Source organism: Perca flavescens, chromosome 14 (genome assembly GCF_004354835.1).
Source record: "Perca flavescens isolate YP-PL-M2 chromosome 14, PFLA_1.0, whole genome shotgun sequence".
Classification (NCBI taxonomy): Eukaryota; Metazoa; Chordata; class Actinopteri; order Perciformes; family Percidae; genus Perca; species Perca flavescens.
In genome coordinates, this window is record NC_041344.1 from 19,848,457 (window position 1) to 19,866,917 (window position 18,461).

Sequence of the window (18,461 nt, forward strand, 5' to 3'; positions counted from 1 at the left end):
TCCCTTTTCTGTACTGTGTCAGTTAAATGTGGTCCTTATAAAAAAAGAAAGCCTGTCTGTGCGTCATCGCTTGCCCCATTTTCTGTTTCTACCTCAATATTCACAGATATGAGTGACATGAGCCACACAGTTACCACGGGAACTCCAAGAGGGTTACAAGAGTGCTTTGTCAAAGTGTGTGAAATCTCTGCCATTGAAGCAGTCCTTGCTCTTTAATGTTTATCTGTTTTGAGACAGAGGTTGTGAAGATCTTCAGCAGATGGTGGAGAAGTTGACTCTACATCTGTGTTATAGGAGGTTCCGCATGCTACATGGTTGCAGTGTCTTTTTAGCAAATGGCGTGTGATGTGCAACTGCATACGTAATCCTTTGCGAGATTGAATGTTTGAAATGAAAGACAGCAAGTGCAAGCAGAATGAGGCACAAAGTGTGAAATTTGTATTTCCAAGGCAGAGGCATGGGATTTAAAGCTCGAAAACTGTAGTATAATATAACACTTCAAGGAAATCCAGAAATGATATGGTATGGGCCCATTTATGTTCATCTCTGTTGGGTGAATCAGTGCAGCTTTTTAAGCACCAATTCCCATTTTAAGTGATCATTCTATAGAGAACCACTAATTTAAATCCATCAAGGTCATAGAGGAAAACATGAATAGCTGCAATTTCCATTAATGGGAGCAGAATGGAGAATATGGGGGACAAAATGTCTAGTGGAAGTGGATTTTGCAGCCCCTAGAGGAGTGTGTAGGTGTGTATTTATTAATGATGAGGGCATTCGAATGAGACACATTAAACAAAGTACACACTCAGTGTGGTATGTGTGAGGACCGAAACAAAGCATTTCAGTATACTACCTTTCTTCATCTCTCTTCATCTTGCTTTCTGCCTTAAAGGACTTTGCTTATGTACTGAATTTCTGCAAATCAAACACTGTACTGTAGATGCCTGAACACACAAGTACCATCTGCTGAGCCATTAGACATGTCTTACTGTAAATAAGCCTGAAGAGACACGCACGCACGCACACGCACACAGCATGGCATTATGCCCAGCCTTGCCCCAGGTGTCTCAGAGTTGATGTATTGGTGTGGCCTCAGATGAATCCATGCAGGGCAAACTAATGCTCTTATTAAAGGCTTTTTAAAGCTCTGCCTAACAGAGAGTGAGAAAGAGAGCGAGAGGAGAGGTGACGTGTTTAGGCGTATTAATATCCACCTCGGGTGTTCATTTCGCCCGTAAGTCACATGTGTCATCATCTGATGTGCAAGACAAGTGGAAATTACAGGAAAGGTAAAGGAATAGAGAGACGGGGGGGATGGAGAGATAGCGTGACAAAGACTGAGTGAGAAACAAGAATGAAAGAAGAAGGTGTAAATTACATTAATGAATAAGCTTCATTAGTCATGCCCATTAGTGTCCTGAGCAAGGATTAATTAAACTTTAGCCGACTTCGGAGAAGCCCAGTGGCCAGGATGGGACACAGTTTGATTACACACCTGGATGTTTGATCACTGACACCCTTCATTCTGACCAGCAGCGGGCAGTCAGTGTACCTTTGTCCCTGATTGTGATATTAGAACACGTGCAAAGAGCAAACCAATGTGGAAACCTTTGCATACTGAGTATTTCTTCCTTTTACTGGTCTACTCTGTTGGTTGTATTGTACCTCAAGGAAATGCTGCCTGTTTTGCTGTTACTGTCCACTTGGCAATTGCTTCAAATAATTTGTGCTGTGTAATTTGTTTTTCCGAAACACAATGTACTTTTTGGAGGGTTGTATTATATGATCTCCCTGTCTATGTGTTTGTGTTGTCAACAGGCGGACCCCCAAGGCAGAGACATAGCCATCCGTCCCTTCTTGGAGCACTGTGAGAACACCCACATGACCATTTGGCTGGGCATCGTTTATGCCTACAAGGGACTGCTAATGGTGAGAGGAGAGGGTTACAACACAACATTTCATCATGTACTCACAATCCGGACACACATAAATGCACACCTACACTATGAATGTACTGTAAAAGGGTATCTGCTGTCTGTTAATAAATGTGCATAGAGACTTGCTGCCATTTCTATAATGCTATTTCTGTAATGTGTGCCAATATTGAAACTTGAGTATCTACTTTTAAAGACACAGTGAAATGAAACCTACATTTCCAAGTTGTAATCCCATGTCCTGTGTACATTTTTCATTTATCTCCCATTACATGCTAAATATGTGTAAAAAAAAATAAAAAAATAAATAGTATTTTCATATCAAATCCCTCTCTTTCCTCTTCCTGTAAAACGAATCTTCTCATCTAACTCTTGGCAAGAAAGTGAATGAGTAAGCGTATTTCCCAAAATGTCAAACTATTCTTTTAAGTTGTGGTGATATCATTAGTCATTTAGTCAAGGATCATTATGGGCTATACCTGATGTATCTGATACACAGGGCTCTAAACAAACTGTAACATGCATTAAAATGTTTTATGTCCCCACCACACAGTATTTTTTTTTTAACCTCCGTAAAGCAGGATCAACTGTAAATTATGCAAACCTCACTACATTTATGGAAGGTGAGACAGAGCAGTAAATCATCTTAAGAAGATTGAGAGAATGCAGAGGATTCGGAGTAAAAAACTCTACTGAAAATGTTGAAGACAAAGAGATGGAAGGACCGAGAAAATTGTAGGGTAACAAGTGGAAGGGGCTTTGGTATAAAAAATAAGACCGCAACAAAGAAGTGGAGTGGTAGGAAAAGTTTTTATCAAGTGATTGACAGGAGTCCACATATGCAGCATAGAGAGAGACAGCAAAGCAAAGAGAAGCATTACTGTAAGGCTTGAGTTGTCCCTATGAACACACACACACATACACACACACACACACACACACAGGCTCACATACGAATACACACGTGCATATCACCATCACTTGACATTTGCGAACACACGCTCACACACCTGAGATCTACTAATCATTGATGATTGCTCCTGTAAATCAGCTGCTTGTCATTCCACTAACTCATTTAGACTTTAGGATAAGCAGGGAGACAACTTTACACACCACACAGTGAATTATTCAACAGGCTGCTGCTGCTGCAACTTTAATGTTCCACTGAACAAACTCTCTAACTTCACTCTATGTAAACATTTTACAAGCATGAAAGCATTAAAGTGTTTCTTGTAGCTAATTCAAATAAGATTTAGTTTATTTACAACCTGCACTCCATTTTTGATGATTGAACAAGTCCTGCTTTATTCTGAAAAAAAAACTGATGTTTAGACTAGCAAAAGCAAAATGAAAGAAAACTGCATAGTTTCAAATAGTGAGGATGACCAATACTGTTAACTTACTGTGTATGCATTGCCCTAGAGAAACCAGTTCAGACTTTCTATAACCAAAAAAAGTTGTTCTGAAATGTCGGTGTAACCTTTTATTAAATAACTTTTATTAAAAAAACATATTTTTACTTTTCCCTGACAGTTGTTTGGCTGTTTCTTGGCATGGGAGACCAGGAACGTGAGCATCCCTGCTCTCAATGACAGCAAATACATCGGGATGAGTGTTTACAACGTGGGCATCATGTGCATCATCGGTGCTGCAGTGTCTTTTCTGACAAGAGACCAGCCCAATGTCCAGTTCTGCATTGTGGCACTGGTGATCATCTTTTGCAGCACCATCACACTCTGTCTGGTCTTCGTTCCCAAGGTCAGTTTTTTTCTTTTGTAAACGAGGAGTGTGTATGCACGGGCACAGGTGGATTACTCTGTATTGCCAAAAACTAGAGTGCTTAATTATTACCACATTCACACCCCACACTTCATTATGTCCCACATCCTAAAAACGCAGCGTAAACAGTTATGTGTAGCTTTTTTTGCCCATGTAATTGTATCCTAGAGTGCAGCTGTGATTAATACCCATAACCCCTCTCCCAGTTCATCACCATGAGAACCAACCCAGACGCAGCCACCCAGAACCGGAGGTTAAAGTTCACCCAGAACCAGAAGAAGGAAGACTCCAAGACCTCCACCTCAGTCACCAGTGTCAATCAGGCTAACACTTCGCGACTGGATGGGCTTCAAACTGATAACCACCGTCTCCGCATGAGGATAACGGAGGTCTGAGCCGATGAATTCGTGTTGTACTGCTTTTTTTGCCGTGCATCTTCACCATTATTTTACAAGACAGGACGACGGTGCAGCGGGTGGCAGGGTTTTTAATGCAATAGTGGGATAAGGAGAGGCTTTTAAGCGTGATTGAAGAAACCGTAATAGAGCAAAAGTTCTACAAGAGAAGAAAAAAAAAAAGCAAATTGTTTTAAGTTCACTGAACTTTAAAAGAAAAAAAAAATATCTCTCCTGTAGGCAGTTTATTCTATTTTATCATATGTAATTTCATTTATTCTTAATAAAATGATCGTAACTTGTTAAAAGTAACTCTGATCTCTTCAAGAGATTGTGTTGTCACTGAGCAGGCTACACTGTACCTTTTCTTTTATCCATTTCGTAAAAATGTTCTTTTACTGACATTGAGTGACATTTGAAAAAAATATCCCCTGGCAATCACCTTGGCTTTTTACCAGATCTCTCATGTTGTATAACTGCTGTTGTCATTGTTTTTGTTCATGATTGTGGCAAATGAGGAGCTACTCAGACACTCTTAGAGGACAAGAAAAGTTATTATGTCTCTGGCAATCAGCAGTCGTTTCCCTTCTTCACTGTGTTTCGAAATGTAAAGAAGTGTTTTGTTATCCATAGATCAGACTGATTGGCTGATAGCCATGTAGCCTACTTGAGCTAGATTGTATGTGATGTTATGTAATTAAAGACATTTCAGTTTTTGGTTCATAATGTACTTACTCTACTTTATCATCTATTTAAACCACTTTAAAAATCAACAAAAAAACAACAACCATAAATGTATGGGTTCTTTTGTTTTTCTGTTTAAAAAGCTGGACAAGGAGCTGGAAGAAGTGACCATGCAGCTGCAGGACACCCCAGAGAAAACTCCCTACATCAAACAGAACCATTACCCGGATGCCAACAACATTCTCAGCATACGCAACTTCACAGACGGCAAAGGTGAGAAATTAGCTGTCATGCTTCCATTTAGCCTTTTGTCATACTATCTATCTAAAAAAAAAAAGCGTTTGTGCTTTCCATTACAGTCGGTACATTTTATACAGTACATGAACTTAGCTACACTACCTGCATACTCCACTACTAGAAAGTTTTACACACGCATGTAGTCACACTTATCAACTCTCCCACCTTTTATTATTAAGCCCAAAGTGGGTCCACACTTGATTTTGCATCTAAGTATTTGGTGTGTGGGATGTTGTTTGCTTTCTGTTGAACAATGTACTTGAATAAACAGTAGAAAGAGTATTTAAAAAGTGAGGAGGAGGCAGTTAAAGTAAACCATGATTGGGTGAGACAAGCATATGGAAACACAAGTAGTAAACTATCAAATGCTCATATATAAAGATATATGTCATAGCTGTCTTTTCCAGTGGAGAGAGCCTGTGTCGTTGAGCCTCCCGACGTATGCCCGATACAGGCTGTGTGAATTGATGCAGCTGAATCTTAGACATTATGAAGCCGCGGTCCTCAACTTGAATCAGTGAATCGTTACACCCCAGCTGCACAGCTTTGCGTTAGGCACCTTTTAAACATGACGTAGGGTGATGGTGATGTACAGCAGCCAGTTTCAGCACGTCTGATGCACACGCCAACACAAAGCTGCTCTCAGGGGTGTCTAATGGATCTGTCTGAGTTTGGGAAGGTAAAAGAGTGAAACAGCTGCGCTCGTTCTGTGAATTGGCAGCAGAGCGCGTTGGAATTGTTTGCGAAGTTCCTCATCTGTAAAAGTTCATAGTTACGCAATGATGATGACAACAATAATCCGTACATTCACAAAGCAACGTGCCTAATGCTTCTTCTTCTTTGTTTCTTAGTTTGTCCTCCTCTGCTTCCTTCTGTTTCTCTTTCTTCTCTGCCTCTCATCTTTTGCATGTGCACACACAAATACACAACAGACACACATCCTGTTATAGCCTTGTTAGGTATTCTTACAAGGATAGATTTTTAAAATAACAATGTGTCTGTGTTGTCGCACACACAATTGGTTGATGGAGCAGCAGCTCATTGTTGTCTTTTTATGGAACACAGAGAGCTAGCAGTCAGTGCCAAGATTATTTTGATTAGTAGATAATTAGTAAATGAGCTACCATCTGTGAGATTTTTTTGATCGTATTATATTTATCCTTTAAATAACCCAAACCAAAATACTCTCAGCTAGCCATGAGATTTATTTATTGAATTTAAGATGTTACAAGTACCTGCATTGGCTCAGTGCACTGGATGCATTTTTTTTTTTTTTTTATGGATTATATTTCCGAATCATTGAAAGAAACATTTGTGTCATATTACCTGAACATAATTAGCTTGCATAATTTGAGCAAAAACATTCTCACATTTTTCATTTGTTGAGAGTAATCTCTCTAAAGTACTGGCAGCAGCTGGCGGCTGATATCAGGCTCTCTTTAGTGAACTAAAATTCAAATTGTGTGGGATTGTAAAAATAAATCTATTTTAGACTGAAGCTTTGTTTGCGCCGTCTTGGTTAGGTTTTTAAGAGAGAACGGAGATAAATATAGCCAGACACTGTTTTTGTATGAATATTCATTTACAGAGAGATGTTTATCGAAAAAGAAAAAATAATGTGACCAACAATCTATATACAGTAAAGGCCAATAGTTTGGACACACCTTCTCATTCAATGTGTTTCTTTATTTTCATGACTATTTACATTGTAGATTCTCACTGAAGGCATCAAAACTATGAATGAACACATATGGAATTATGTACTTAACAAAAAAGTGGGAAATAACTGAAAACATGTCTTTATATTTTAGATTCCTGAAAGTAGCCACCCTTTGCTTTTTTTGATAACTCTGCAAACCCTTGGTGTTCTCTCAATGAGCTTCATGAGGTAGTCACCTGAAATGGTTTTCACTTCACAGGTGTGCTTTGTCAGGGTTATTTAGAGGAAGTTTTTCCCTTATTAATAAAAAAGCAAAGGGTGGCTACTTTGAAGAATCTAAAATATAAGACATGTTTTCAGTTATTTCACACTTTTTTGTTAAGTACATAATTCCATATGTGTTCATTCATAGTTTTCATGCCTTCAGTGTGAATCTACTATGTAAATAGTCATGAAAATAAAAAGAAAACGCATTGAATGAGAAGGTGTGTCCAAACTTTTGGCCTGTACTGTATGTATTCTATACATTCAGATTTAGATTTCTAAATACAGTCACATTTACAAACCTGTGTTGGGAAAAGGAACAAATGCTTTCCTTTCACCTTTCCCACCAGTTGAAGTTAGCAGCAACAAGGACCGGAGCGCATGGGGAATAGTTCATTTTTTATTGGGGAACAATTAAGAAAAATACAGAAACACTTCCTAAATAAACTTCACTTCTCTGAAAGGGTTAGGCATCCATCAACTGCTAATTTTCATATTTCCCTCAGCAGAAAACAAAAACATGCTGATGCTGGTAGAGAAATGATCCTTTTAATGAGTGAATATTGTTAAATAATCCAGTTTCTGCTTGGGGCATAGGGATCAGATGGGCTGGCTTATTCATTATATAGTCGTATTCCTGGTCCTGTCATCAAGTCATGTTTTACAGACAGAATTAAAACTCGGTAGAGCCTCAATAGCTCTCTCAAAACAAGAATCTAATATTTAGTGATAGACTGATCATGCTGTTACTTTTTTTTTAATCACAGAGACATTTATTAGAGTTCAGGTTGTTGAAGTGTTCACAATAATGGTCTTTCGAGGTGAGAAGGAAAAAGACAGTTCAAAGAGAGACAGCACATTAGGTGCTCCTCACAAACGTCAATCTGACACACATTAAAACCACAGGTCATTAAGCCTCTTTTAAAGATCGCCAGCATATGAACTTTTCCCAGCCTCAATCTGCTTGTGCTTGACAGTCATCATCATCACCAGCTTCTAACTGCAGTCATCAGTATTCATAAGAAAGCTGGTCTAAATGTATTGGGGGCCGTGAATGACTTGCTGTTACAAGAGTAGAACGCCATGTCAACAGTGATTACACTCACTGAGAAGTAACACCCCCCCTTCTCTCTCTCTCTCTCTCTCTCTCTCTCTCTCTCTCTCTCTCTCTCTGTCTGTCTGTCTGTCTGTCTGTCTGTCTGTCTGTCTGTCTCTCTCTCTCTCTCTCTCTCATCGTCATTTAATTTAAGTAAAATATTACACTTTTTGTACTGTTTTAATGTCTACACTCAATAACTGTGGAACTATGATGAACTATGATTTACATAATTTATTCTTGTTCCACATATTTGCACATTCAAACCTTCTAGTCTAAGTCTTATTGTAGAGTAAAATTATTTGGCTGGCCCTGGTGTCTATTGATATTTGAAAAGAAAATTCATCAACCTAATACCTTCTTTATGGCACATATTCTGAATCTATTATGAAGTGTATAAATATCTGTGTCTATGCTTTTAACACAACTCTGAGAGCTACTAGGTTAGGCTTTTTATCAAAATGCAAAGAGAACTAGTCTGCTCGAAAATAGTTCAGCAAGCTCAGATGTCCAATCGGGGCATGGAGTGCTGATCAGTGAATCAGGTCAGCAAGTGCTGGGAAATCTGGGACAACTGGAGAGAAAACTGTTAGGTGGAAAAAGATAACACCATTACTCTCCAGGTGCAATTTTAAAAAACTCATAATGTTGTTTACTACAATTCTTAATGTTTTTGCCCCTGCAACATCTGGAGCATGCACAAATCATGTTGGGAAGGCTTTTCTTTGTCCCCTCCACCTTCCTCTCTTGATATGGATTCTTTCTTTTTGAACCTGTGCTTTAAATAACAACCATTTTATGTGATGCATATGTGATGTGATTGGATTATGCAATAAGGAAACTGACTGGTTTAAAGTCCGTTGGTAGACACGGTTGACATTGTTAATTACTATTATGACAAAGACAAATGTGTCACATTTGGGCTGTTTTGTTAAGGCAAGTTTTGTTTTGGCAGGGGCCATTTTGCCTTGGTATGGTTAGTAGGAGTGACTTTACCTTTGTGGTGTGAATGTTCTGTATGCAGAAGTGTAAACACATCTGCATTGATATAAACCATCTCAAACCAGGAAATTCATTCATTTGGTAGGTGCATATTGGCAGATTTGTATTGCTTTTTGCATGGCGTCATCAAAGATCAATGTAAGAGCATAAAAACAAGAAGCACCATCCATGCTCATGACTTCCACACCTCTTAAAAATAATCCTAAAAAAATCATGTCAAGTCATGTCTCAGGTGCCGGGCACGTGCGACTTACGAGAATTACAGGACCTGAGCAGCCTTTTTGACACAGCCTATCATATTTTTTTTATAATGCCTACATGTGTTTTCAATGCAGATGGAGAGAAGTCAATACTGAAGAACCACCTTGAACAGAAGCCTCAGGCGCAGTGGGGCTCCATGGATCCTTCCAGAATTAACAGAGGTCCCCTGGAGGATATCAACTCACCCGAACAGTGAGCTCTTTCATTTCTTCCGCACTTCTACCCCTATGTCCCTCTCCCCTCTGTCTTGTCAGCTTTCTCACCAGACTACACGTCACACGTATCGCAACCACCAGCAGCTCGCAGGCGGTTGCTTTGGCAACAGACCCCTGTGAAAGCATGGACCGGTCCTGTACTTTTCTCTCCCACGCACATTAGCAAACATATAACCACATAGTGTATGTGTGTTCTCCCACTCTGCTGGACTCACTGCAGCATATATACTTACAGTCAAACACATATAAACACAAAGACATGTGCATGTACAATAAGCATATGTAGACATGCAGCTGATTGATAAGTTGTACCAACTTGTAAAAGAAAATAGTCTTCAACACTCATGTGACCAATACTGATCTACATTCACTTACTATTTATAAGGAAGCAAAGCTGTGGGGTGTTGACTTCATCAATACCGGGGGGACACTTCATGCATCATTGAGAGCTCTCCCTCCCACACCCCATTGATGGAGAAGGGAGAGACCGCAGACAATGGGGGTAAAATACTGAAGAGAGGGCAGTTACAGAGAGAAGTTGTATTAAAGAAAAGGATGTTTAGATAGTAAAGAGAAACCGAGATAAGGAGGACAAAAGAAAGAAAGAGGTAGAGACTTACAGAGGCTTATGTAACCAGTGATTTACAGCTCGTATTGGAAGCAGCTCTGAAAATAGACAGGGAGGAGAACAGAAGTAAAGGAACACTCGGAGCTATTCCCATGCCGCATAAATGTTTGATCACATGGAGGGAAGAGAGATGAAGAGGCAGCGAGAGAGAAAGTGAAAGAAGAGACAATATAAAGAGGTGAGAAAAGAGGTATGATCAGAGTAAAGGTAGAGGAGGACGAATGGTAACACTTTGTGACATGTCGAATCCTGACAGAAGTCACACACCAGTTGCATGTTGTTAAATGTAGTGTCTGTGTCATATATGATCCACCCAAAAAACTGAGCAAGGAAGATTGTGTTTCCATCAAGTAGACAGGTCAGGATAACTGACTGGGCCTGAGGACCATTAATATTTCAAAGTTCACCTAATTAAGACATTTTAGACTATTACTGAATGAGCTTGGACTACATTCCCCCTTCTGAATTTTTTACATAACTGGCATTCGGTGAACTGTTTTGCAAACTGTCACAGTAGGCGGAAGGATGAAATGTTATTTTTGTCAGATGATCCCAGAAGCTGAGAGGCACGGTGGATTAGGGGTTTAGTAAGGAGCAGTGAAGAAGGGAATGAGGGTGCTAAAGAATACAGGACACCGCAAATCGTCACCAATGAAAAGGGAACTCACTGCTGAGTTCAGCGATATCTCACACAAGACTCTACATTATGCAGTTCATTAGTTATAAAAGGGGGTGTGGCTAAAGCATAGGGGGCAGGTCAAACCATCATCAATTAAAAAGTAACTCTCTGCTGAGTTCAATGACACCTCACACAAGACTCTACCTTAAACGGTTCAAATGTTATGAAAGGGGGCGTGGCCTGAGTAAGTGGGCGCGGTTAAAGTATAGGGGGCGCCTCAGTATCACATGTAGACCACACATAAGTTTCATGTAAATCGGATAATGTTTGTCATATAAGGCGGATTTCCTGTTGCCAGCAGGGGGCGCTATGACCAAAAGTCAATTTTGGCCTGTAAATGTCCTCAGGCTTGGACCTTTGTCAATCGTGAGAACTTCCGGGCAGATACGATGACGTACACTCAAGTTACAATAACTTCTTTGTTCATCGATAAATGCTCAAAATGGCCGCCATGCCCACACCGTTGGACGAAAACTTTTGCTTTTAATAACTTTTCATCGTTGAGGTCTTTAGATGACACAGACCAAATTTGAAGTTGATCGGATGAAATCTCTGAGTAGTTCAGATTAGCTTACAATGCTAGTATTTGGGGCACAGGGAAAGTAAAAATAAATCGCTATTTTGTACCACTAAAAAGGCTCAAAATATCACCAAACTTCAACGGTAGCAAAATGAGGGTCCCTACATGTTAACCGAAGCATTGAGAACTTTGTAAGTGTACAGACAGTTTATTGAACGAAGAGCTGCGGGAGCTCCGTGAAAGGGCTACAAGAGAGAGAGCTACCGGTAGTAGTAGCTAGTAGGTAAGTACAGCCCGGTTTATCAGAGAGGGGAAATCTTCACACTGTACAAAACACTGTGTCTCTTGGGTGTTGCGACGCAACAGGTCTCACTCCATGCGACACAGACACTCCTGTTCGGTGGCCATAGCTTCACAATGTCCGCAGGTACCTGTACACCACCAGTTTCGCGAAGTACGAGGCTGTGTTGCGGCATTGACTACTATGGAGGAAATATTTATTCATAATTCAAATTGAAAGTCCAAAGAGAAATTTAAAGTCCAAAGGGTAAAACAAAGCGAGATCAAATTAAAAATATTATTATTTTTTAAATTTTCCATTTGAATTTGACTTTTGAATTTAATATTTGGCTTTTGAATTTCAATTTATCATTGGCTTTTAATTTTCATTTAATATTTGGCTTTTGAATTTCAATTTAACATTGGATTTTAATTTTCATTTAATATTTGGCTTTTGAATTTCAATTTAACATTGGATTTTAATTTTCATTTGGCTTTTGAATTTCAATTTAACATTGGATTTTAATTTTCATTTGGCTTTTGAATTTCAATTTAACATTGGATTTTAATTTTCATTTAATATTTGGCTTTTGAATTTCAATTTAACATTGGATTTTAATTTTCATTTGACTTTTGAATTTCAATTTAACATTGGATTTTAATTTTCATTTAATATTAGGCTTTTGAATTTCCATTTAACATTGCCTTTTCATTTGGACTTGACACATGTCAATGTAAATGAGGAGGCGTGGCCCAAAGGCTGGTGGGAGGGTCTGAAACCAAAGGGGTGCAGAGGCACCTTATGAGCAGCAGGGGGAGCTTACTGCTGAGGAGCACACTGTTAAGCATCTGTCTGCAGATTTACCACTAGGCTGGGTCTTGTTAGCCTCGTGAGACCGTCCTGATCTTGCAAGCTCCAGTTTTGCACTCGCAGATCAGTCTGGCATCTTGAGGCAGAGAAAATTTGGAGCCGTTAGCCAAACGACCGGGCCAATCAGCGTTGGTTTTGAGGTGGGTTAGGTGGTGATAGACCGATGGTTTATCCAATCAGCTAACCAGTATTATCAGCCAGCGGTAGCCCTAATTCTGTTTAGCCGCTCGCTAATATGGTTCAACTTTCATTTTGGAACTATTTTTCAACCATGACGGGACGTCTCGGACAGACGTCTTTTCAACGGTCATTAAACGTCCAAATGTTTGCTGGGAAGCTTCTGACAACATCGGAGAAAATGTGCAGTTGGCCATCAACGTTTGTAAAACTGCCCATATTCAAACTCTACACAGTTAATTTATCGCATAAAAAAGTCTCAATAGTGAATTTAGTGGTGGAATAGCAGATGAAAATTGTAAAAAGTTTCCAGTTGTTTGCTGCTGCTAATACGGCAAACTCCCGATCTAGATTATAGAATCGATTGCTTTTTTATAATAGTTGTGAGGAGGCTCCATGTTGGAGAATAGCGCGGACACGCACCTCACACCGCGCGCGCCACCCGGAGAAAAAAGTGAGAGAAAGAAAAAGGAGAGGTCGCAGTTCGGACAATGACTATCCGGTTGAGATTGTGTGTGTGCGTCCTCGAGATCTGACCACACACAAACACACGTAAGCAGAGCTACCCACACCCATGTTTCTACTGTTGCTTAATTAAATATAACATCAAAAGAGAGAAGTTGTCTGAGCCGTGTTTTAAACAGACACACCTGGGGCGAAGTTGGGAACCAGAATCAGCTTTAAATCCAGTCCTAATCTAGTCCTCACTAACACGGGCCCAATTATAGTAACTACATGAAAACTTCACGGTTGTTGCATGAAATGTGGTTTGTGTTTAGCCTACATCATCATTTTCTATCATGTGAAACAAGACCCAGCCTAGTGGTGAATCTGCAGACAGATGCTTAACAGTGTGCTCCTCAGCAGTAAGGTGCCTCTGCACCCCTTTGGTTTCAGACCCTCCCACCAGCCTTTGGGCCACGCCTCCTCATTTACATTGACATGTGTCAAGTCCAAATGAAAAGGCAATGTTAAATGGAAATTCAAAAGCCAAATATTAAATGAAAATTAAAATCCAATGTTAAATTGAAATTCAAAAGCCAAATGAAAATTAAAATCCAATGTTAAATTGAAATTCAAAAGCCAAATATTAAATGAAAATTAAAATCCAATGTTAAATTGAAATTCAAAAGCCAAATGAAAATTAAAATCCAATGTTAAATTGAAATTCAAAAGCCAAATATTAAATGAAAATTAAAAGCCAATGATAAATTGAAATTCAAAAGCCAAATATTAAATTCAAAAGCCAAAGCCAAATGGAAAATTAAAAAAATAATAATATTTTTAATTGGATCTCGCTTTGTTTTCCCTTTGGACTTTCAATTTCTCTTTGGACTTTCAATTTGAATTATGAATAAATATTTCCTCCATAGACTACCGGTAGCTCTCTCTCTCTCGTAGCCCTTTCACGGAACTCCCGCAGCTCTTCGTTCAATAAACTGCCTTTTTAGTGTGACAAAATAGCAATTTATTTTTACTTTCCCTGTGCCCTGAATATTAGCATTGTAAGCTAATCAGCGGTCCACACTAGCTTCTTTCAAGCTACAAACCCATTTGATTAGCATGAAAACATGTCCCAGAGAACGACAGAGTGGGTACACATCTGTTATTAACCCCTAGGTTCGTTTTGCGCTGGAATTGTCCTTTAAAAGTGTTCGGTGCAAGTTTTGTGTCTCTATGTAGATGGGCGGAAAGTAAGGATGTGGAGGTCAGGGTGGTGAATGGGGGTGTAGCGCTTCCAACTTTTATGCTGGTGACCAGAGTTTCCATCCTGTCACAGACCCACAGTTAATGTTTTAATTATTGGCAGCAGAGTTGGTTAAATTCTAATATTCAAAGTGACTAGTGACTACAGCTTTTAGAAATTTGTGGAGTAAAAAGTCACAAAGAAATTAAAATATGCATGTGAAGTACCTCAAAACTATACTTAAGTACTACTACTTAAGTAAATGTACTTACTTACTCTCTATCTCTGTCTGTTTCATTGTAACTTTCTGCAGCATACAGCGTCGACTGTCCTTGCAGCTGCCCATCCTGCACCATGCCTACTTACCTTCCATAGGAGGGGTTGATGCCAGCTGCACCAGCCCCAACGGCAGCCCTGGTTCCAGCCCACGGCACAGACACATGCCCCCTTCCTACCGGGTAATGGTCTCTGGCCTGTGAGTTTCAGTCACTCCCCCACCTGGCTTTTTTCAGAGGAGACATTTATGGTTCTTTTTTTCTACAACAAATAGACTGATATCATCAGCGTATGTGCGTAGTTTGTCTCGGAACAAGGAGGACCAGGGAAGAAGAGAGGGAGGGGGGAGGGGGAGGGCGAGTTTCACTCTTTGTACCTTTTCACCCCGGCCTCTCTTGAGAACAGAAGCCCTCAGTCAGGAAGGGGTGAGAGGAGAGAGAGTGGGCACTGGATGACCCCTTACAAACTCCCATGATTCACAGCAATGTCCCCTTGTTCATCTGCTCCCCTTGCCTAGGCATATACACAGTCGAACAAACTAACATTAATACACACACATGCACACACACTGACACCCCAATAGCAGAGCAGCGGTGGACAAGCCCTGACCTGACGTGTAGCCTTATCTGCTTCAGAGGCGATTGTGCTCCTGTTCCTTATCTGTTGTATGTATGTGCTCGCGGCTATGTGTGAGCTTGTCATCTAACTTGAGTATTTCACTGCTTCAGTGACTGGCTACCGGAAACGTGGAATTTACAAGACCCAACAAAGGAAATCTTCCACTTTACTCCCCGTTACTTCCCATTCTTGTGGAGACATGTAAATATCATAATTTCTGACTTTGATGTACTGTACGCTTTGTATATTCTGTGAATGGACAATTAAAGGGTTTCTAAGTGTAGAGCTTGTAACAGAGGCAGGAAATCGTGACATGGCACCCTACAAAGAATTAGAAATATGTATGAAAGATAGCGGAATTGGCTAACCTGGAGAAAGACACACATGGCTCTTTTTTCCACTTGCTTTTCCACTGCTAAATTTGCACCTTTGGATCTTATCAGAGATTTCACATTAGACTTTGCATAGGCCTTTCATAATTTACAACTTGCTTGATATGTCCTCAGAAAGCATGTTATACAGAATATTGATGCTATGCCTTTTATCAGGTCTCCAAGGCTGCATACGTTATAAAAAATAGAGCTAAAAGGCACTACAAGAGTGTTCCACAGTTGTTATTTATGTGTGTTATATGCCAAGAAATGCACACATTCAGATGTACACTTAAAACACAAGAGAGCACCTTATGAAATTAGGTGCTTTTCAGACATGGCATTAGTGACGGCCTGGTCATATCGATCTCCACAGAGTGGTCTCCACAGACTGTTAAGCTGTCCATCTGTTCTAGCCCTCACAGCTAACCAGCACAGACACGGGCGATCGGGTTCATGTCAATGGCAAAAGGGCACAATGACTTCTTTGGAAGAAATAACATGAAGAGGTGATGCTGGAAAGGATGTAGGTCTACTAGTTCCACAGCTAGTTTGGATTAAACGGTTGACCTGAATTTCCACAAGAGGTAGTAAAGACAATGGAGACACGGGAGCCTGGTGTAATAAGCCCCAACCAGCTGTAGCTTTCAGTTCCACAACGTGATGACACTACTGCTGGTCACAGTGATAGAGCATAAAGCACAGACACAGGGCTTTCTGTCATATTGAGTGTCAAGAAAAATCACTCCACACTTAGCAACAGTGAACATACCTCAGTTGCTATGGAAATGTAATTCAGTGCTGTTGAACTCGGCCCAAGAAGGCTGCACTGAGCAAAACGGCCATCAACTCAGTGTCGTCCTTTTTTTTTCTTTTTTTGAAACTGTCCTCATGCAGGAGAAAAGCAAACAGGGACTCCGGACAAAAAAAAAAGACTTTTTATGGAGTGTGAGAAGGTTTGTTCTTAGCATATGTTTCACCATTGGTGTCTTGGTTTTTAGTTTCTAAGGCGTTTGTTGAACGCTGTGCCTGTTGTCTTATATTGTAGCCTGCAGGACCCACAGTACATAAATAAGGTGAAATTGGCGCTGATCCAGCAAACTACAACATTGGCCACACATCTGTAAATTGAACTACGTGTCATAGATTTATTTAAATTGAATGCCTCAATGCATGGGACAGTTTTGGAGAACTTGGTGAAAGCTCCCCTTCAGCTGGAGTAGATTTGCTCTGCAAGCTGATGTCTGATCATAAACACTGTCTTTAGTTGAAAGGCCAGTCAATGGATACAGAGTTTGAGAGTTGGAGACAAGCTAGCAGAGATCCACCTGCTATTGGACATATCAGGGTGACTTCCCGTGAGAGCTCCTCCCCTTCCAGCCCCTGCTGAGCACAGGAGCAGGGAAACCCGAGCACACAACCTCCAAGGAGTCACGGCTTCTCCCGCACCTTTGCCAACCAGAGAATCATGTGAGTGAGAGACATTGCCAGAGGGTTCATTCTTCCTTCAGGAGAAGAGAAACCAACTGCACATTTTATATAATACATTATATGTGATTGTGTACAATTTGCTGATACCCCAATGATGGTGTCCATGTATGGAATACTTGGTATTTGGCTTTCTCAAGACGGCATGAAATGAAATGTATACTTCACAGTTACCTCTGTTTTTGCAGCTGTTGTGACAAATCCACTCTGTTGTTTCATCCTCTCACCTACAATTGGATTTGACGTTCTTTTAACCTGTTGATCAGCTCACACATGTCAATGCCAAGATTCTCAGTGGACAAACTCAACATCACATTGAGAATGCTACTGGTTTAGCAGTTATTCACTGAGGGCAATAAAGTGAAAGTAGTAGCAAACGATCAATCCTAATAACCCACTCCTGGCATTTCCCAAATTACAAAATTTTTTTTTTTTTTTTTTTTTTGTCCATCTAAAATGCCAAATGCAGATCATCAGCTTTTATTTTTAATGTGCCCTGATTTCTTTTTCTTATATTAAGATTCATTTCAGGTTTTTTTTCAACATGGATGAAAAAATTGTTAAAATGCAAATTGTGGTAGGTCAAGGGCTCATAATTTCCTGTAATAAATAAAGTCACGTCGATGGTTTGTATTTGCCACAGGTCTTTTTACCTTTTCAGTTTGCAGATCAAAGTGACATATACGTATATAATTATATCTTTGTATGTGTCATCAGGGTTTCTGGAGAACACGGAACGTACATGTCCAAAAATATAACAATATGACGTATATATTTAGTGGAAAAACACACAGGTCCATACTGTTACTGTTTTGTCAGTATGATATGTGGTATCACATGAAGTTAAGTTCAATTAAGAGTTTATTAACGGAAAACAAAAACCTACGTTAAATGCAACATGTTCAAGAGGGGCAATAACTTGTTTTCTTATTACAAAAAGAATGGAGAACACTATATATATATATATATATATATGTAAAAGATCCTTACGTACATTCTCATTTTTACATAGGAAAGATTTCACGACTACGCCACAAGGATACTTGGAATTCTTTTTTTTTTTATTTAAAGTATCTGTAACTATGTTATGTACAGATGAGGTATAGATATGAAAAAGTTGTATAAAATAAGTATCACACTTGGAACACCTGAACATTTTTGGAGCCATTAGTTGTTATGGGGGGATTTGAATAACATTCTTCTTTTATTGTCTGAATGTTATGGACAGCCTTTACTTTTCACATCATCATCATTAAATAAAGTGAGACTGAAAATAA

The 18,461-nt window shown here is 39.7% G+C and overlaps 1 protein-coding gene across 4 annotated transcripts in view; it reads left to right on the forward strand.

Moving 5' to 3' along the window:
• The window catches only part of gabbr2 (gamma-aminobutyric acid (GABA) B receptor, 2), a 198,783-nt gene extending 180,322 nt beyond the window's left edge, over positions 1-18,461 (forward strand). The window contains exons 15-21 of one of the 4 annotated variants that reach the window (XM_028598347.1): positions 1,822-1,932; positions 3,471-3,695; positions 3,923-4,105; positions 4,939-5,068; positions 9,450-9,567; positions 14,745-14,906; positions 15,436-18,461. In XM_028598347.1, the coding sequence (XP_028454148.1) occupies positions 1,822-1,932; positions 3,471-3,695; positions 3,923-4,105; positions 4,939-5,068; positions 9,450-9,567; positions 14,745-14,906; positions 15,436-15,580 (1,074 nt within the window). In that variant the 3' untranslated portion in view covers positions 15,581-18,461. Of the gene's footprint in view, positions 1-1,821; positions 1,933-3,470; positions 3,696-3,922; positions 4,106-4,938; positions 5,069-9,449; positions 9,568-10,228; positions 10,397-14,744; positions 14,907-15,435 lie in introns of those variants that run through there. The other 3 variants (XM_028598348.1, XM_028598349.1, XM_028598350.1) reach the window with 3 other exon arrangements.